The sequence below is a fragment of the Taurulus bubalis genome (assembly GCF_910589615.1).
Source record: "Taurulus bubalis genome assembly, chromosome: 6".
Taxonomy (NCBI): Eukaryota; Metazoa; Chordata; class Actinopteri; order Perciformes; family Cottidae; genus Taurulus; species Taurulus bubalis.
The window spans coordinates 7,354,456-7,373,136 of NC_136594.1; the positions used below are offsets into that span (position 1 = coordinate 7,354,456).

Genomic DNA, 18,681 nt, shown 5'->3' on the forward strand with positions numbered 1-18,681 from the left:
CCAAAGCTTGTATCAGATCAATATAAACATAAAGACCCCATCTGCATATTTTACAAAATACATTTTAAGCAGAGTATACACAACTGAAGAGTTTTGGGTGTCATCATGAATTAAATTTTAAACCAACCAATCAATAAGAGTAAACTTTACTGATGTAAACATTTTTTTTTACAGCAACAAAATACTTGGTTAGTTATTGTCTTGTGTAACTCTTTGTATCAAAAGTTCTGCCAATCAATTTAAGTTGTTAGGTTCCAAGTCTGTGTTAATGTTTGACTGACTGTACCTTAAAGACGCTTCACACCCACACAGGTGAGCTCACTCCCTCGGGAGGATTAGACCGGCTCATGTTAAAGCTAGCAGAGCGGGAATTACATCAGGTCCACTGGCACGTATACAAACAGGCTTACTTTAACCGTTTTTAACACAATCACCTGTGTTGGTTTATCTTAGATGTGCAGGGCCTTTAAAATTATAAATATGCAGAAAAATAAATAAGAGCATGTGAAGTCAATATGTTTTCCAAAAGGCTTCGTTTGCATCAAATCTGCTATTGTCTGGACAAGTTTCCTCATTCATCATTAAAGTACAGATATATCTAAGCTTTATATTCATTTTTAAAAAGAATAATGACAAAGGTTTTGTTCTTTTTGTATTCAAATATACTATAGAAAATACAATTGTCGAAAAAAACTACGAATTAAGTCCCTGGACTGGACATCATTGTGTTCATCATGAATGTCCTCTGTGCCGTCTGCACTCTGTAATGTTGTAAAATCTTAAAATGTGTCATGCATCTAAAAGAAAGTTCATATTAAAATGGAAAATGAAATATTTTTGGTGTTATATCATCACCCCCTGTAGGTTAAAATATGGAAATAGTTTCCTGCGTATGAAAAGCAGCAAGAGTTGGAATTCCCACAGATTCAAACTAAAGACTGCATACGCCACTCATCTGTCCTGTATCACTATATACATATATACATACATATATATATATATATATATATATATATATATATATATATATATATATATATATATATATACGTATATATATATATATATACGTATATATATATATATATGTATATATATATATATATATATATATATATATATATATCCTGTATTACGTCACACACTGATCATCACCTAAATACATTCTTCCCCATGTCGCTTGGGCAGTGAGCTGTTTACATTCCTAGCTTATGACAAACTGGTATTTATCCCTGTTGTGACAAATGGTATGGGAACAAGAGGAGGCGTGTTAATCCTGGCCGTGTCACCTTGTGTGCACGGCCAGTTTCCTTTTACAGTGTGGGCAGGAGTGATGTGCGTCTTGTAGACCTTGCGTCATGAACGGAATCAGACAGCAACCACAGATCAACCTGGAGCAAACACACACACACACACACACACGTGCAGAGACACAACACTAGATGTTAAAGCTGGTTTGGCACTCTGGCGTTAAACACTCGTACATGCATGTGTCTGTGTCTCTCACCCCATCAAGGCGAGAAGCATGCATGTGCACCAGGCAGCCATTCCAGGCAGGTACGTGACCTTAGAGGTGACAACGTTGCTGCAGTGCGGGCAGCGTACCAACCCAGGGGCGGATCCCAGATGTCCCACCGAGATGGGAACGGGCTCCGGCTGCGTCGTCACTACTGCCGGCTGAGTCTGTTGGCTGCCGGCGGACGATGTTACACCAACTGGCAGAAACAAAAGCTATTCAATATCATTTTCATCCACACTGTTGCTTTATGTAATTAAGGTTGATAGTAAAGATGAAGCTTTAATACTTTGTGTCACTGGATGGATTACAGTTCCATGGTATCGTGGCACAGTCAGTATTGGAAAACGATCCGGCTGGATTGTGACTAGGAAAAAAGAAATATGTCCACATTAAATTTGTATAAGCATCTTTTTCTCTCACTCCAGATTGAGTTAAACTGTACGAAAACATATTTTTTATGCCATATTTACAGTTTTTAATGCACTTTTCTTTATATGTTCACTGTCCAAATAAATCCTACATGCAATATTTACAGTATATAGTCTTCATACTATACATTGTCATACAGATCATTTGATTCCATTCAGTATTTATTTCTTTGCACTTTTTGTGCACATTTGTATAGTTTGGCTTGTAGATGTTTGATATATTGTATTTTGTATATGTTTTTAATAATATTTATATACCACCCATATCTCAGTACTCATGTACATAACAGTTCTGTCTATTCGTTACCTTTACCTGTCCAGCTTTGTTGTCCTTATAGCTGTTATTTCTATTTCTATGTAAGCACATTGAGAGCAAGACAATTCCCTTGTATGTGCACACATACTTGACCAGTAAAGGTGATTCTGATTATAAAACTCCAGAGCATACAAATTTAAAAACTCCAGCGTTTCTGGGATAAAGCGTGCTTTACGACGATGCCCAGGGAGGGCTGAGGAACATGAATATGTAGGATGTGTGTGATATCTGTGATCACTTATTTTAACGGCACAATCAGAGCTGTTGTCATGAATCTGTATTCAAGTTGATTTTGTCCGAGGACGTCTTTCTCGCCCATGAAATAATGATTTGGTTAAGTGGGCTGTCCCTCCCACTCTTCACCAGATGTTTGCTGTGATGCAATGTTGTTGTTTAGCAACTGAAAAGAGGTCAAAGAAGAAGAGAGCTAGTCGTTTAACTGTCGTTTAGGCATTTCTCTATGGACTGACGGCTCTACAAAAACAACGTGGGAAGGCTAACGTGGACGCAAACTATTTCCTTACAAAAAAAGGTGTTTTAAAATGTAGACAGCTTAATGTGGACGTATAGTCTCGGTCTGTGTCATTATGTCCACACTAAGAAGTTTATTTTGAAAACGTAGTTCACAAAATGATGTCCATCCACACGAGTGATTTTCTGGTTTTCGCAAATACCTCCATCCACATTGAAACACCTGAACAACAGAAAGATCTCTTCTTAGTCTTCCTCCTTTTAGTTGTAAAACAACATCATCACGGCCAACATGCGGTCAGCATTGAGACCGACGGCTTGGTTACTTTACTGCGTCTCAGCTCCTTAGAACTCCTTTATTATTCATGAATTTTCAGATTTATCCATCTTGCATACTGTTTTAAGAAAGATCAGTTTTCAGGTGGAAGAAACACAAGTTCATTGTGGACAGAAGGCCAAGACAGAGAAACAAACAATGCATTTTAATACTTCGCCGACTTGGTGTGTTATGTAACGAGATGTGAAATAAGCGGGGGGAAAGAGAGACCAGTGGTATTTTATCTTACCTGCTTCTCCATAGGAGGGAGGAGGTGTTGGGGGCGAGTGGAGGGAGGTGGAGTAGGGGGGGGGGAGGGAGGAATGCTGCTGAGCCCAGAACAGGAGGGTGTAGACTGGCCTCCTCATACGAAGGGGGTTCCATCAGGAGATCATCCAGTCAAACAGGAAGCTAGAGAGGAGAGAGGATCCTTTACATGATGAACCTGGTGGTGTTTATTCTAATAAAACCTGTAATCCCTGTTATTTACATGCAATCTTTCTTTATGATGATGTTTTTTTTTTTTTTTACTTTTTCAACAATTGACAATATCATGCAGAATATTACTTTTCTATTTTACTTAGGCGCTGGCGCTAGTATTACCTCTTATATCTTTACCATTTTTTTATAATCTTTTGTTGCCTGTAATTGACTATTTCTATTTTAGTTGATTTTTTTTAACTTTCTCTTACACTTAATATATTCTATTGTTCATATATACATATATAAACATATATATATATATATATATATATATATATATATATATATATATATATATATTCATTTATCTATATTGTTATACACTTCTTTATTTTTATTTTTTTATTTATATTTCCATTTTTTATTTCTTCTTTATTTAATTTAATCTTTGATCAAAACTGGCACAATGATGTATAGTATAAATAAAGATTGATCATTTTGGAAGTGTTAATTCAACTGTTAGTTCACAGGATCTTTAAAAACTATTTAATTTAAATTACAAAAGTTACGGAACAAGAGATTACACAGTAAATATAATTCTTAACCTTGGAAGTAGTAGTTCTACAAATTGCCTGTGTCCTCAACAGGATCTAGATCCGCACCAAAAAGTAATCGCTTGTTGTTTGACTAAATAAATAAATTCGAAGTAACTCGTCCATTTTGATGGACAATCAAAATGCACCACTGGTCCCAGCATCGGCTCAGAGGGAGTCAAAGTCATAAGGGAGTCAGGGGACGACCGGAGAAAGATCATCTCCATCAGATACTGAACAGGGCCTTTGAAAAGGAGTTTAAAGGCCCACTCAGTTCAATGAAAGTAACCAGAAGCACGGTGCCGGTTTTCAGTGTAATAAACTGCTATTGTTGCTGCCTTCTCTATTTAGCTCCTAAAAGGCAAAACTACTTCTTTCTACCAGCTATGTGGGGACAATAAACGCAGGCAGCTCAACGTCAGCTGTCTCGTCGCTGCAGTTGAAACCAGCAGCTCTGATTCAGTTGTGGGAGTAACCGGTATCATCTCCTCCCTCCACTGCGACACATCGAACAATAGAGAGAGAGACACCTCTGGACTGGTGACATTTAAAGCGACAAAACAGCACAACACTCACCGTGTCGTTTCTGTTTCCTCAGTACAAAGTGTATATATATATATATATATATATATATATGTATATAAATACAAATATTGTGAAGTAGATTCAGAGTGAACTTATTCATACTCTCACTAGATTGATGTGAAGTACCTCCATGTTTGCAGTGGTGGAACTCAGATCTTTTACGCAAGTAAACAGTGTTAAAATACTGTGACAAGTAGAAGTCCTGCATTCAAACTCTTACTTCAGTAAAAGTACATATGTAACAGCATCAACATCGAATTAAAGTACCAACTAGCTATTCAGCATGGAACATTTAAAAAGAATACCTATTATTTCCCTGGATTAAGCCAAATCCATAATAATACATCATCAAGTATTGGTTGGTGTATATTTTTGTATTATTAATCTGAATCTACAAAGTGTTTAGTAAGAATTCAAAGAAGTATAACATTGAAAAGTACCTCAATATTTGACTTAGTTACATTCCACCACTGCATTACTTATTACTACTTATTACCGTACGTCATATACTACCTTAACACAGCACAAAAGCTCATTAACACTCAATAAAAGTTCAAAATAACACAATGTCACTATAGTATGAACACATTTAAGATGAGTCATGTGATTGACTCTCCTTAAGTCAACCACAGTAGTCTCCTAAAAACAGCATCAGTATCAAACACACCTGAAGCCAACAGTATCAGCCGTCAAACACACCTGCTGAATGCAGCCCAGTACTTCTAGCTCACGTGGGACTTCCAAAGCCGATCTGACCCGAACCTCGTACAGTTCCTCCGTCCGTTAATCAATGGCGTGCTGTGTGAGATATCTATCAGAGCTGTGGTCTTACCTTTGGCTACATGAAGAAGCTCGACTGCAGGAGGAATCATGCCCAATAACGCGGTAAAAGGCGGGTCAACAAAGCCTGTTGAACCTGTTCTTCTCTGGAATTAGAAACATTTTCCTTCCCTTAAAAGACCAAACCCTCTTTACATGTTTCCACTGTACAAACTCACCTGCTTTCCCTACCGAGCTGCTGACTCATTCTCTGGTGGCCTTTTATTTATAGGACAGCAATAACCGAGACATGACGTGTTTTACCGAGAAATAAACAGTGGATATAATAGTATTTACTGGACATCTATGCAGTAATCGTTTAGAAAACTACAAGTGAAAATTAAAAATGTTTAGCTAATGAGCTTTGTAGAAAACTTATATAACTAGTTAAGTAGTTATTTATCATATTCTTTATGAATTGTTGTAATTGAGCCTTTTTTTACTTTACCCCCTCTTATTTACTAAAATGTAGTTATAATCTATGGAAGCCCCAACCTGTTCAAAATTAAATATATGAATAAATAAATGAATACATATGAAATAATCACATGACTAGAACACAACTCATTACTAGGAATTGATATTTCATTATTCTTATTTCCATAATAACAGTTTATAGGAGTTTTATAGGAGTTCATATTCACATACAAATTTCATGTTTGAATTCTCTGTATTTATTTATTTCTATGAAAATGCTGATGTAACCTTCCTCTCACCTTTCAAGTCATATTTAATACAAAATGTAAAAGTCATATCATATCAAATGTGTTCGATAAAACATTCAGATTGAACTAAACTACTTAGTTAGGTTTAACCCTTGTGTTGTCTTGGGGTCAAAATGACCCATCAACACACATACATGTACAGGGTAATTTTGACCCGCAGACTTAAACAACTAAACTACTCAGTTAGGTTTAAACAACTTAACTACTTAGTTAGGTTTAAACAACGTAACTACTTAGCTAGGTTTAAACAACTTAACTACTTAGTTAGGTTTAAACAACTAAACTACTTAGTTAGGTTTAAACAACTGAACTACTTAGCTAGGTTTAAACAACTAAACTACTTAGCTAGGTTTAAACAACTAAACTACTTAGTTAGGTTTAAATAACTTAACTACTTAGTTAGGTTTAAACAACTAAACTACTTAGCTAGGTTTAAACAACTTAACTACTTAGTTAGGTTTAAACAACTAAACTACTTAGCTAGGTTTAAACAACTGAACTACTTAGCTAGGTTTAAACAACTAAACTACTTAGTTAGGTTTAAACAACTGAACTACTTAGCTAGGTTTAAACAACTAAACTACTTAGCTAGATTTAAACAACTAAACTACTTAGCTAGGTTTAAACAACTTAACTACTTAGTTAGGTTTAAACAACTGAACTACTTAGCTAGGTTTAAATAACTTAACTACTTAGCTAGGTTTAAACAACTAAACTACTTAGCTAGGTTTAAACAACTGAACTACTTAGCTAGGTTTAAACAACTAAACTACTTAGTTAGTTTAAACAACTGAACTACTTAGCTAGGTTTAAACAACTAAACTACTTAGCTAGATTTAAACAACTAAACTACTTAGCTAGGTTTAAACAACTGAACTACTTAGCTAGGTTTAAACAACTAAACTACTTAGTTAGGTTTAAACAACTGAACTACTTAGCTAGGTTTAAACAACTGAACTACTTAGCTAGATTTAAACAACTAAACTACTTAGTTAGGTTTAAACAACTGAACTACTTAGCTAGGTTTAAACAACTAAACCACTTAGCTAGATTTAAACAACTAAACTACTTAGCTAGGTTTAAACAACTGAACTACTTAGCTAGGTTTAAACAACTTAACTACTTAGTTAGGTTTAAACAACTAAACTAATTAGCTAGGTTTAAACAACTAAACTACTTAGTTAGGTTTAAACAACTAAACTACTTAGCTAGGTTTAAACAACTAAACTACTTTGTTAGGTTTAAACAACTAAACTACTTAGTTAGGTTTAAACAACTAAACTACTTAGCTAGATTTAAACAACTAAACTACTTAGCTAGGTTTAAACAACTGAACTAACTTACTTTGCTAGGTTTAAACAGCTAAACTACTGAGTTAGGTTTAAACAACTAAACTACTTAGCTAGGTTTAAACAACTAAACTACTTAGTTAGGTTAGTATAGGTTATATTAATAATATGGGGGGGAGGGTGGCTGGTTACTCTTACCTCCCTTAAAAACTTGAGAGCCCTGTACTTAGCTAGGTTTGAACAACTGAACTACTTAGCTAGGTTTAAACAACTACACTATTCAGTTAGGTTTAAACAACTAAACTACTTAGTTAGGTTTCGACAACTGAACTACTTAGCTAGGTTAAAACAACTAAACTATTCAATTAGGTTTAAACAACTAAACTACTTAGCTAGGTTTAAACAACTAAACAACTTAGCTAGGTTTAAACAACTAAACTGTCATGCCCTATTAGATATAGGATACATATTAATGGTAAAGGATAAGCTTGATTTCTAACTCTCAACAATAAAATTGAATTCCAACAATAAAACAAAACTTTATTCTGCTGCTTTGTGTAAAGTGATCATTATCAAACATCAGCATGCTAACACGTTAAAGATGGAAAACATACCTTCTGATCATAAACACACGAGCATTGTCACTGTGAGCCTGTTAGCATGCTAATGTTAGCGTTTAAAAAGACTACCTTCATACTAACAGACTTTTGGCTAATTTCCATGAATACATATTACAACTGTATGTTATTTCTATTTGTCTCTGGCTTCGTCTTCATCAGTGTTCTATGCTGGTGCAGCTCCTTGATGGTCCAACATTATTGGCAACACTTATCTCGTCTCGTCGTTGTCAGGTAGGAATGAGAAACAAAACAATGTGTGTATCTTTCAATCTACTTCCTCTTGCACATAGTCCCTCTATTGATGTTGTAGATCTGTGTTTCTTCATTTAGTTTCCACTCCCTTTTCATTTGTTTCCATCACTTTTAAATCATCATCTCATATCATTATCATATTTTCCCCTCTTAATTGTTTTTCCACTGTTGACCTTAATGGCACATGCAGATGCTTCTGATTCCTTCCTATCACATAACTATATTGTATTGTAAACTTACTTTTGTTTTTCATCACTTTGAAAAGTCAGAAAGAGTCCCAGTCAAACTTAACAGTGTAACTTACTTCTTACAACATTTAGAGAAATGATATGTAATATTTACACACATTATTGTGTTGTAGAACATCTTGTGAAGTATCAAGACAAAGCGAAACAGAGTTTAAAGCCTATTCAAAAATAATAATGAGTCGCTACATATTTATGTTTGTGAACCCAAATTCATTTTATTAAGAAACATTGTAAGCTATTGATTGGTCGAAAAAAAAACAAAGTGACATCACAGCTCATCTTTAGATGTCGCGTTGGTCGGCACCTCTGCAGACTCTGCAGACTCAGCAACATCCTGAAATAGAGAAGAAGAAGAAGAAGAAGAAGAAGAAGAAGAAGAAGAAGAAGAAGAAGAAGAAGAAGAAGAAGAAGAAGAAAATAACATGTGAGGGAAGTGGACTACATTTATAATAAAGTGAGAAATATGTAAAGTAGCGGTAAAGACACATACCTCATCATCAGTGTCGTCACCTTCCTTGTCAAACTCATCTCCCTCCTCATCTCCTTCCTCATCTCCCTCCTCATCTCCTTCCTCATCTCCCTCCTCAGACTCAGGCAACACTCCTCCATCGTCCAGGAACTTAGACAAGGTCTCCAAATCCTTTTTCCCAGTGTAGTCGACCACCTAACGAAGAGAAAAATAAGAAATAATGGAGGGCAGGATGGGAATTAATCAAAAGCGCTTGTGTAGCTGAACATGTGTGTACGTTTGAATATGTAGGCTACCTCTTTGTCATCAGCTGGGAAGTATTTGAGAGTTGGGTATGACGAAATGGCCAAAGACTCCACCTCGTTGGCCGTGCTATCCAGCTTGGCTATGATGATGTCATCTCTGTCAGCGTACTTTTCGGCCAGCTGTTCCCAGATGGGAGTCAGTTCCTGACAGTGTGTACACCATGGAGCATCTACACGTACGCACACACACGCGCACACACACACACACACAGAACAGGACATCAATTCAACTCATTAAGTAGCTCAAGAGCTAATGATTTTAGGGTTGAAAATGGTTCGAAATTGGAGAGGGGAAATTTAAAATTCTCATTGATAAAAGATGAGTTGATTTTGCTAAATTCCAGTTGAGTTTTTACACTGCAGACTGACAGACGGACGAACTTACAGAACTCCACAAAGACGTTTTTGGTCGTGTCCAGAGCAACGGAGGCAAAATTCTTTCCCACCAGGACTTTGACTGGTTCTTTATTCCAGTCTTCCGGGATCTCCTCAGACTTGAAGTAAGGCTGCACCACAAAACCAGATTATTAGTTATTGGGTCTAACGCTGCAGCGTGAATATCAAACTCACGGGTGTTTCCTACCATGGCAGTGCCGTCAACAACATCCTGGCACAACTGTCTCAGTGGAGCTATGGCGAGATTGTGGTCAGCAGTGGTGAACTTCTTCCCTGTTTCTATGCTCATGAGGCGCACGGTGGGGATGTCTTTATCGGCTATGCCGAAGAATTTGAGCACATTAGAAATACCTTCTGTTGCTATGTCAATCTCAACAAATATAATCTACATAACACACACACACACACACACACACATACCGACATAGAGAGGAGACAAAAAAAAGCAAAGAGAATTAGGTTAAAGTTATGTTACTGACTTTCTTTCTAAGACATACTCTCCTAGCAATACACACACACACACGCACACACACACACACACACACACACACACACACACACACACACACACACACACACACACACACACACACACACACACACACACACACACACACACACACAGACTGTTACCTTGCCCTTGAACTCTTTGGCAATGCTCCTGGTTTTGTCCACCATGGCCGTCTGACTCTCCACAGAGGAGTTGATGAACAGCAGGCTGTGCAGGTGGATGCCAGCGTTGAAGATCTTGTCTGAAGTCTGAAAACACACACAGACTGTATGATAACACTTCAATATCATTTTATATTTGATTTAAAATGTCAAAAAATTTGTGTGTGTGTGTGGTACCTCCAGGCGGAATGGGACGATCAGCTCCAGGCTGTTATGCTTAATGAAGTTGGTCAGATTTTCTGGGTTCAGCTCCCCTTCTTCTGACAACGGGAAGTCTGCTCTGCCTTCGTCAAACTAGCAAACACACACATGCACACACACACACACACTCTCTTCACATTTCTAGTTGTTTTTGGCTCTCTCTGCAGTCAGTTTTGTGTCTCTTTGTAATTGTTTAATTGATTTTCCCTCAATAAATGTCAGCCGTCACTTCAGAGGCTCTGATCCATGTAGCACAAACATGCTACCCATGTAACATAAAACTGAATCATGAATAAACCAAAAAATATTATTTATTTGTATAATAGTCCAGGCGGTTTTCTGAAATGCCATTGACTAATTGATTAATTGAAATAATAATAATAATAATAATAACTTAATAATATTTTTCTTTACCTTCACTATATGGCTAAATATAACCCTAAACCTAATTTAAGCCAGGTCAAGACTATACATCTAAATCCAAAAGTTCAAAAATCTTTAAAAAAAAAATCAGAATCTGCAAAATATCCTCAACTTTCCATCCTTGTGAGGACATTTGCTCCTTAAAAGGGAACACACTGTTTGCACTAGATGGCAGCAAAGCTAACATTGTTTCAGCTTCTTGTATCTTGATTGGCCTTTCAATAAAACACTCGACTATGTGCCTCTCACTTAGTATCACAACACATTTGTACCTTTTTGAAGAGCACCACTGAGTTGGCTTTAACTTTGTACTTCTGGAAAACCTCTCGACTCGTTGTCAGAGCAAACTCGGTGTTAGAAAGAGACAAAACAAGCGTCTTGAACACCTTGACCGCCTCGCTCTCCAGATCCTGAAATAGATATAAATCAAAAGATGAATATGAATGTAAATATAAATATGTGATCATGTGATTTATTAGGAAGGATAGATCAAATAGATAAACGTACATCAAAGAATCCTACGACAGTGATGTTATGGGAATCGATGAACTGAGCTGCCGAGTCTGCCGAGTCGAGCACCGGAGCGCCGGGGCCTGAAGAACGCTTGATCCACTTGATCATTCCCTCGGTGTTTCTCTCACCTGGAAAACACACACACACACACACACACACACACACACACACACACACACACACACACACACACACACACACACACACACACACACACACACACACACAAAGAAATGAAGTCACTCCATGGTCATGTCAGGTGCTTTAACTTATCAAGATAAAAGGCATAAAAACAAAAGGGACAGTGTAGCCAGAGCTAAATACTTATATATGGTTTGTTTACTTCTTGTGAAAATAGGTGGTTGGTACTGCTGGGCTATTTATTTGCCCTTGTGTCATGGAATTAGATATTAATACTTTTTTTCACTTTCACTGAAAGCCAACTTCAGTCCTGGTCATAACTTCAAATATGCATTAATATTCATAATTGTAACAGTTTAAATGTCAGTTTAAGTTTACACAATGCCCCCCAAAAAAATCTGTTTACAAAAATCTAGAGGATTTCCCCCCTAGTCTGAGATATGTCAATGATTTATTTGGTGCATCAGCGAATTGGATACTTTTTTTGTGGAAGAATCCAGGAAAACTGCAATACTGAAATACTACTGTATTTGCCCCTCAAGGCATAAATGAAAAAATGTTGAAGCCAGGGATCTCGATTGAAAGCCTGATATAAGAAATGACATATGATTTTATATTGTAATTGCGGTGTTAATGCATTTCAATGTGGACATTTTGGATTAGCTTTGGAGCTGAGGCCCTAAAGCTAATCCTCTCGTGGGTAAAGCTTCACAGTCAACACACACACACACACACATGGGCGTGGCTCATTTCTCAAGAGTCAGATGTTAAAAGTAAACAAAACATGCAACTAGATGAAGTAAAAGACAGTTGATTTGTTCAAGCAAAGATATAGAAAAAAAAACGTTGAGCCGATCAAATCGCCTCGGGCATGTAAAAGGTTAGACGGGTTCAGCACTGAACAGGTAGAGCGTCTTCATCTGAGAACGTGGAAAGCAGCTCCACCAGAGTCATTTACAGTGTGTGTGTGTGTGTGTGTGTGTGTGTGTGTGTACCAGTGTAGTCGATGGGATTCTTGCGGTCTCCGTTCATGAACAGTTTGAGAATAGGGAAGCCCATGATGTTGAACTCCGTGGACAGCTCCGTCTCCTCCGTGGCCTCCACTTTGGCCAAACGCATCGGGGATCCCTCCTCCTTCAACTGCCCAGCCACCCCAGCGTAAATAGGAGCCAGCTTTTGACAGTGGCCACACCAGGGGACATCTACACACAAACACACAAACACAAACATGTAGTTAATCTCTTTATGCAGCATGGGATAAATACTGAAACTCAATAGTCGAAGCAGCAGACGAGCCTCTCCTCAGGCCTCTGTTCTGTCCAGTTTTCTTTTTGTCGCTATCTCATGCAAAAATACCCATGTAAATACGCCGCTGATAGCATCAGTGGCAGTTTGGCTCGGCCGTCATCCATTTGACTCTTTTCCTTGTCAGCACCTCTCTCTGAGCTCAACTGTGGGAGAGTTGAACCCAGAGAGCATCTGGAGAGGAGAGGCCACGTGTTTGCATGTCCGTAAGATAACGCCTCGGTGCTCATGAGGGCGAGAACAGAGGACATGACATTTATACTGGGATAAATACTCTAAACTCAAGCCCGTCGTCGTTCCTGAAGCTTTCGGTTGTATCCCATGTCCTTCTTCGGCTTTATTTGTGTTCAGAGTCAGCTTTATTGGCAATGTGTGTTTACACATATATGGAATTTGCCTCCGGTTTCACGTAGCTCTCATTGTACGTATACATATTATATACAATAAACAAGATACATATAAAAAAGACATTAAAGACAACAGAGTAGTGCAAGTAGCGCAGATGGAGATGTCTGATTAATTGTTCACCATGTATAATGTAATCAAGTTAACACCATTTAACCCTAATCTGGTCAATGTCCATTTTAGCCAAACATGATGCCACTGATGTTTGTGCTATAAAGCATCACACATGTAGTGTATATATGTGTACTTACAGAATTTAACCAGTAGATATTGATTCTCGCTGAGAGCTCTGTCAAAGTTTACGTTGTGGAGAACCATCACATTGTCCTCCTCCTCTATCTCTGTGGTTTTCTCTTTTTTCGGTGCCGCTTCGGTGTCCTCCTCCTCCTCTCCCGGAGTCTCCTCTGCCGTCTCCTCCGCCGTCTCCTCCGATGAGTCTTCTTCTGGTTTGGAGTCTACGTCGTTGGCCTGGCCGCAGGAGGCCCACAGCAGTAGGCCCAGCAGAGCAAAGGTGAAGAGTGTGTGCGTCCTCATGTCGGCGGTTCTGTACCTGCTCTGCTGCCTCCTCTCAGGTATGGACACTCTCAAGTACATGTGTCACTGAACGTTTGCACCTTTATTTGTCTAAGATGGATGTGTGTCAAAATTTCACTGGCCTGCCCTGTCATCCAATCAGAAGGGAGGCCTGCAGGGGACTCTTTCCAGTCTGAACCAATCCAATGCTGCCATGTAGATTAAGAATTGGGAAAACTGACTTTTCTCTTCCAGAATTCTTCCTCTCAACCCTCTTCATCTTTTTCTCGATTATTTTCTATACTGTTCCTTTAGTTTCAGACCCCGACACCCACCAGGTGGTAGCAGCATGTACAGGTGTATACTTATTTCATTCAGTTCACTCCTCTCTGATCCATATCAGACCTGTATTTAACTAAAAGCACTGAGAGTCATAATCTGGATTTCTATCTCTCCTTTCTTTACATGTCTCTTTTATCTCACAAGTTCTGTTTTAAATAAGCAAACACTTTCCCCTCTCTCTTCCCTTTACTGTTTAACAGAAATGACAAGACTCAAAAAATCCAGACTTTTGGCTATTTGGTAATAAGCAATAAGTCTACATGTTGCTCCAGGGATGTTTGTATGTTTTAATCCCATTTAAAAGGGTCTGTTAACCCAAATTAGTGGGTCAAAATGTGAGTTCTGCTGAATGTACTTAAGTTTTGAGATATCTGCCTCAACTTCCCCCACTGAAAAAAAGTTGCTCAATACATTTGAATTGTTTTTGACAAAGTTATTTCCAAAGTTCAGTAAGTAGCTATTTTTAATTGCATCACATGCATATGGAGTTTGTCTAGTTGTCATTTAATTGCAGATATTCAAATTATAATTTTTTCTGAACATTTTAAGGACTTTTTGTTGAGAAAATACATTTTGAAGAGCTAATAAAGTCTTTTATCTCAATAATCGGATCCTTTCAAAACCAAATTTTCTTAAATAGAAATTAAATCAAGATATATTTAGAGTAGGGGCGTTGTGTTACAATTACAAATGTAACTTGACTGTAAGAAATACTTAAAACAAGTTGATTTCCAGTAAAAACTTTAAATTTATGAATTTAAAGGGGTACTGCATTTTGTGCATTTTGTGCAGCTGTCTGCATTACCAGATACTATATATATATATATATATATATATATATATATATATATATATATATATATATAGCTCGGACATCAGGAGGGAGCTTGGAGTCGAGTCGCTGCTCCTTCGTGTCGAAAGGAGTCAGCTGAGGTGGTTTGGGCATCTAGTCAGGATGCCTCCTGGACGCCTTCCATTAGAGGTTTTCCAGACACACACACATGTGTGTGTGTGTGTGTGTGTGTGTGTGTGTGTTTTGTAATTTTGGGCAGCTGAACCTTTAGAATAAACATCACATATATGATAAACTGCAGTCACAGACTGACAGAAGAAAACTGAGCACAACACATTTAGATTTCAGGTTTTTCTTTTTTTTATTAAACTTTTTACAAGTATCTATCAAGGTTGAAAAGTACATGAATAAATACGTGCGTCCCCGCAGGCGGCTTAATGCTGCATGTGTGTGTTCTCCGTCAGTGTGTGTGTGAGCTCTGGGTTCGGATCCCAGTAGGCCAGCAAGTCACTGAAGTCCAGCTGAGTGTTGTCGAGGGCGTGTGTGCCGTGATGGGGGAGCGGGTTGCAGTGCGCGTGTGTGTCAGAGTCAGTGTGTGTGCTCTGATGCGCGTGTGTGTCAGAGTCTGTGTGTGTGCTCTGATGCATGTGTGTGTCAGAGTCTGTGTGTGTGCTCTGATGCATGTGTGTGTCAGAGTCAGTGTGTGTGCTCTGATGCATGTGTGTGTCAGAGTCTGCATGTGTGCTCTGATGATGCGCGTGTGTGTCAGAGTCTGCATGTGTGCTCTGATGATGTGCGTGTGTGTCAGAGTCAGTGTGTGTGCTGTCCTGTAAAGGCGTGTCACTGTGCGTGTGCGTGACGTCCGGTGTGCTGCTGAAACTGACCAGAGAGCAGCAGGGGATCGGCTCGCTCCAGAAACTGAGCGGGAGGAGCCGCTTGATCATCGGCCGGCCGCGGCCTTGACTCTGACCCCTTTGGTTAAACAGCTCAGCCAAGGGCCCCAAACTGCTGTTGCCCTTAGCAACCCTGACTCCTTGGTCCTCAGCACCAGTCACCAAGCGGCTGTCTTGCTCCTCTGGGCTTCCCGCCCTTGCAATTTTCAGCAGGTCATCATAGTAGCGCAGACGCCCGCTGGTCGTGACGGAGACCGAGTCGCTGTAGATGTCACAAGCTTCTCGGTCTCCGGAGCAGCGGCCGAAATATCGCTGGACGTCCTGGCTGATGAGGTCCGCGAACCTCAGCAACTGATTGGTCACATCCAACGCGTAGTGGGTAGGATTTAAGAAAGCATCCAAGCATCCCTCTTCTTCCTCCTGAGCTTCAGATTCTTCATCCTCCTCCTCCTCTTCCTCCTCCTCATCTACCTCTCTTTCTTCCTCATCTTCCTTCGCCTCCGGTGTTTCCTCCAGCATCTCCACATCATCGTCTTCCATGCATGGAGAGTGCTGGAAAATCAGGGGGAAGTAGGCTGGAGTCGGGGTCTGAATGAGGAAGTTTCTAATGACGCCCGCCGCCATTCTCAACACTGGAGAGTCGGTTACAGAAGAGAACAAAGAAGTAAGATTTAATACTGAAAGCATGTTTGTTGATAGGATAAATAATGAAAATTGGTTGAAAAAGTTCAAGCTTTATTACCGTAGCTGCCAGGTTCAGGTGAATCTGTGTTGAAGTCTGAGGAGAGGTCTGCCCTGCTTCATTGATGGATCTACTTTCTCTACGTGTGTTTGCATATGTAATACTGGACCGGCGGGTTCGCCACTGTATATATACCTCAGCACACGGCTGCAGACGCGCGTGCGTCTCGTCTCCCGTAGGATGAGGTCGCTTCCAGAACAAATATTTGCATGCCGGATTGGCCAAACACACTTTGTTTACTTTATCACTGGGCAACCGGGGAGGGGGTCCAGGGCTAATGGATCCTCTGCTAGGAGATGATGGAGAGTCGTCATACAGACACACACACAAACATCATTGCTTTTTTCCGTCCCTGTTATCAGGCTAGTTAAAGGATAAAAGAGCGTGAAATCAAATCACATGCCGTTTTGACTTCTAAAGGGGAACACTCTGAACCCACATCAGCAGACCGAGCAGCAGCACAAACCTGGTCGCACGCGGCGGACACGACGCAACGCAATGTTCTTACAGTGGGAATAAAGACACAACATCCAATGAGAGGCAACCACGTCAATCCTCCAATTCAAAGAGCAGTGTGTGCTCAGACACCCGTGGCTATTGACTTACTTGGAAACATTTGAAAAGACTGTTGGATGAGATGAGCAAAGTTCCCTCGAGCAACATCCTGCTACAGATGAGCAGGTTGGGGCCGGTTGCCTCATTTGACTTAAACACACTGAGCAAGGTCAGAATAAAGCGTATAGGGTTGACTTATGTTTTATTGTTGTTTTTGTTAATGTTAACAATTTTCTTTATTTATACCAACACCATAAATGTGTTAGCGGCCCTCCAATTAGTTCAGACTGAAACATCTTAAAAACATGTGACATTTAAAAAAAAAGGCCCAACCATTTTCGAAAAATTTTAAACAAGCATTTCTCAAACAGGGATACACAGGGCATTATAAATTATGTTGTGTATTACATTATAAAGAATAACACACATTATGGTGATCTGGTGAGTTTTTACAGCAGCAGGACAGCATGTGTATGTGTGTGTGTGTGCGTGTGGGATCGACACAAAATACACTACAGTGCCCATGTTTTTCATCACGAAGGAACATGTCACTAATCAGTGTGGCTTATTGCTGTGTTTTGGGCAATATATAAAATCTATATGGCCCAGAGGAATAAGTTCTATCGGGCTCACACACGCAATACTTAATACAAATGATCAAATCAATGATGTTTGTGTTGGTGCTGAGAATAAAAAAAATAAAGAATATCTCCATTAACATGATTTCCCAAAAACATGACTTGGCTTTGCGTTAAAGTTATAGCTTTAAAGTTATAGAGAGGCAGAAATAGATCTTTTACAATTCAGAACAGTGTTCTAACATTTCCAAACAAAAAAATGAAACATCTATAACTATAATTTATTTTGGAACTTCCCCGTCACGGTCAAGGACAACGACTTTTTAAATTTTGGGTGTATATTACAAGCAAAGGTAAAATACATACAATATACAGTATGTATACATACAGTAGTAAAATGAAGTATAGTGGATTCAGATTCAAACTTGAGTTGCCATGTGGCTTTTGGGAGATACAGTAATTTATGTCATTCAGGTTTACTTTTCTGGAGATAACACATAATACATGAGAGTTACTGTTTGTACATCATGTGAGTGTATACATCATGTACTTTTATACAACATAAAAATCATGAAAGCAATGATTTGATCATTTTTTGCCTCGCCGATTAAGTCCTGCACTTCTAATTTTACCAACCTTAACAGACATCTGTACCTCTGTACATATGTGCATGTGCTTCTGTTTATATGTGCACGTTGAGCATTAATGTGTGTGTGTGTGTGTGTGTGTGTTATCAGGACACCCTGACTCCCTTGGCCTGCCTGTCATCAGTATCCAGGCTTCTGTGTTGATTTTAGGACTAAAGATCAATAGCGGCAATATGTCAGCTCT

The 18,681-nt window shown here is 38.9% G+C and overlaps 3 protein-coding genes across 3 annotated transcripts; all 3 read right to left on the bottom strand.

The window, feature by feature from the left end:
* Positions 1-1,273: 1,273 nt before the first annotated feature.
* On the bottom strand, positions 1,274-5,407 carry LOC306737674 (lipopolysaccharide-induced tumor necrosis factor-alpha factor). The gene is given in 6 exon segments (XM_079219429.1): positions 1,274-1,391; positions 1,508-1,715; positions 1,806-1,883; positions 3,301-3,356; positions 3,358-3,461; positions 5,351-5,407. Coding segments are annotated over 5 exon segments (525 nt in total). The 5' UTR covers positions 3,435-3,461; positions 5,351-5,407; the 3' UTR covers positions 1,274-1,285.
* Positions 5,408-8,803: 3,396 nt separating this feature from the next.
* Positions 8,804-13,992, bottom strand: pdia2 (protein disulfide isomerase family A, member 2). The gene is made up of 11 exons (XM_079219890.1): positions 13,686-13,992; positions 12,720-12,926; positions 11,578-11,711; positions 11,343-11,480; positions 10,624-10,740; positions 10,408-10,533; positions 9,962-10,159; positions 9,764-9,884; positions 9,370-9,548; positions 9,095-9,268; positions 8,804-8,938 (listed from the first exon to the last, which is right to left on the bottom strand). Exons 1-11 carry the CDS (start codon positions 13,966-13,968, stop codon positions 8,873-8,875), a joined length of 1,743 nt encoding a protein of 580 aa, XP_079076016.1. The 5' UTR covers positions 13,969-13,992; the 3' UTR covers positions 8,804-8,872.
* A 1,524-nt stretch (positions 13,993-15,516) lies between these two features.
* percc1 (proline and glutamate rich with coiled coil 1) lies at positions 15,517-16,599 on the bottom strand (the record flags this gene model as incomplete). The annotated part of the gene is made up of 2 exons (XM_079219084.1): positions 15,517-15,707; positions 15,927-16,599. The coding sequence occupies 2 exons, from the start codon at positions 16,597-16,599 to the stop codon at positions 15,517-15,519; spliced, it is 864 nt and encodes a 287-aa protein (XP_079075210.1).
* Positions 16,600-18,681: the final 2,082 nt, after the last annotated feature.

Bases quoted from the DNA above. Each gene is read 5' to 3' on its own strand.
- pdia2 (XM_079219890.1), bottom strand. From the start codon at position 13,968: ATGAGGACGCACACACTCTTCACCTTTGCTCTGCTGGGCCTACTGCTG. The intron at 12,927-13,685 runs GTAAGTACACAT...GTTTGTGTGTAG, and splicing joins ATATCTACTGGTTAAATTCT to ATGTCCCCTGGTGTGGCCAC. The intron at 11,712-12,719 runs GTACACACACAC...TGTGTTTTCCAG, and splicing joins GAATCCCATCGACTACACTG to GTGAGAGAAACACCGAGGGA.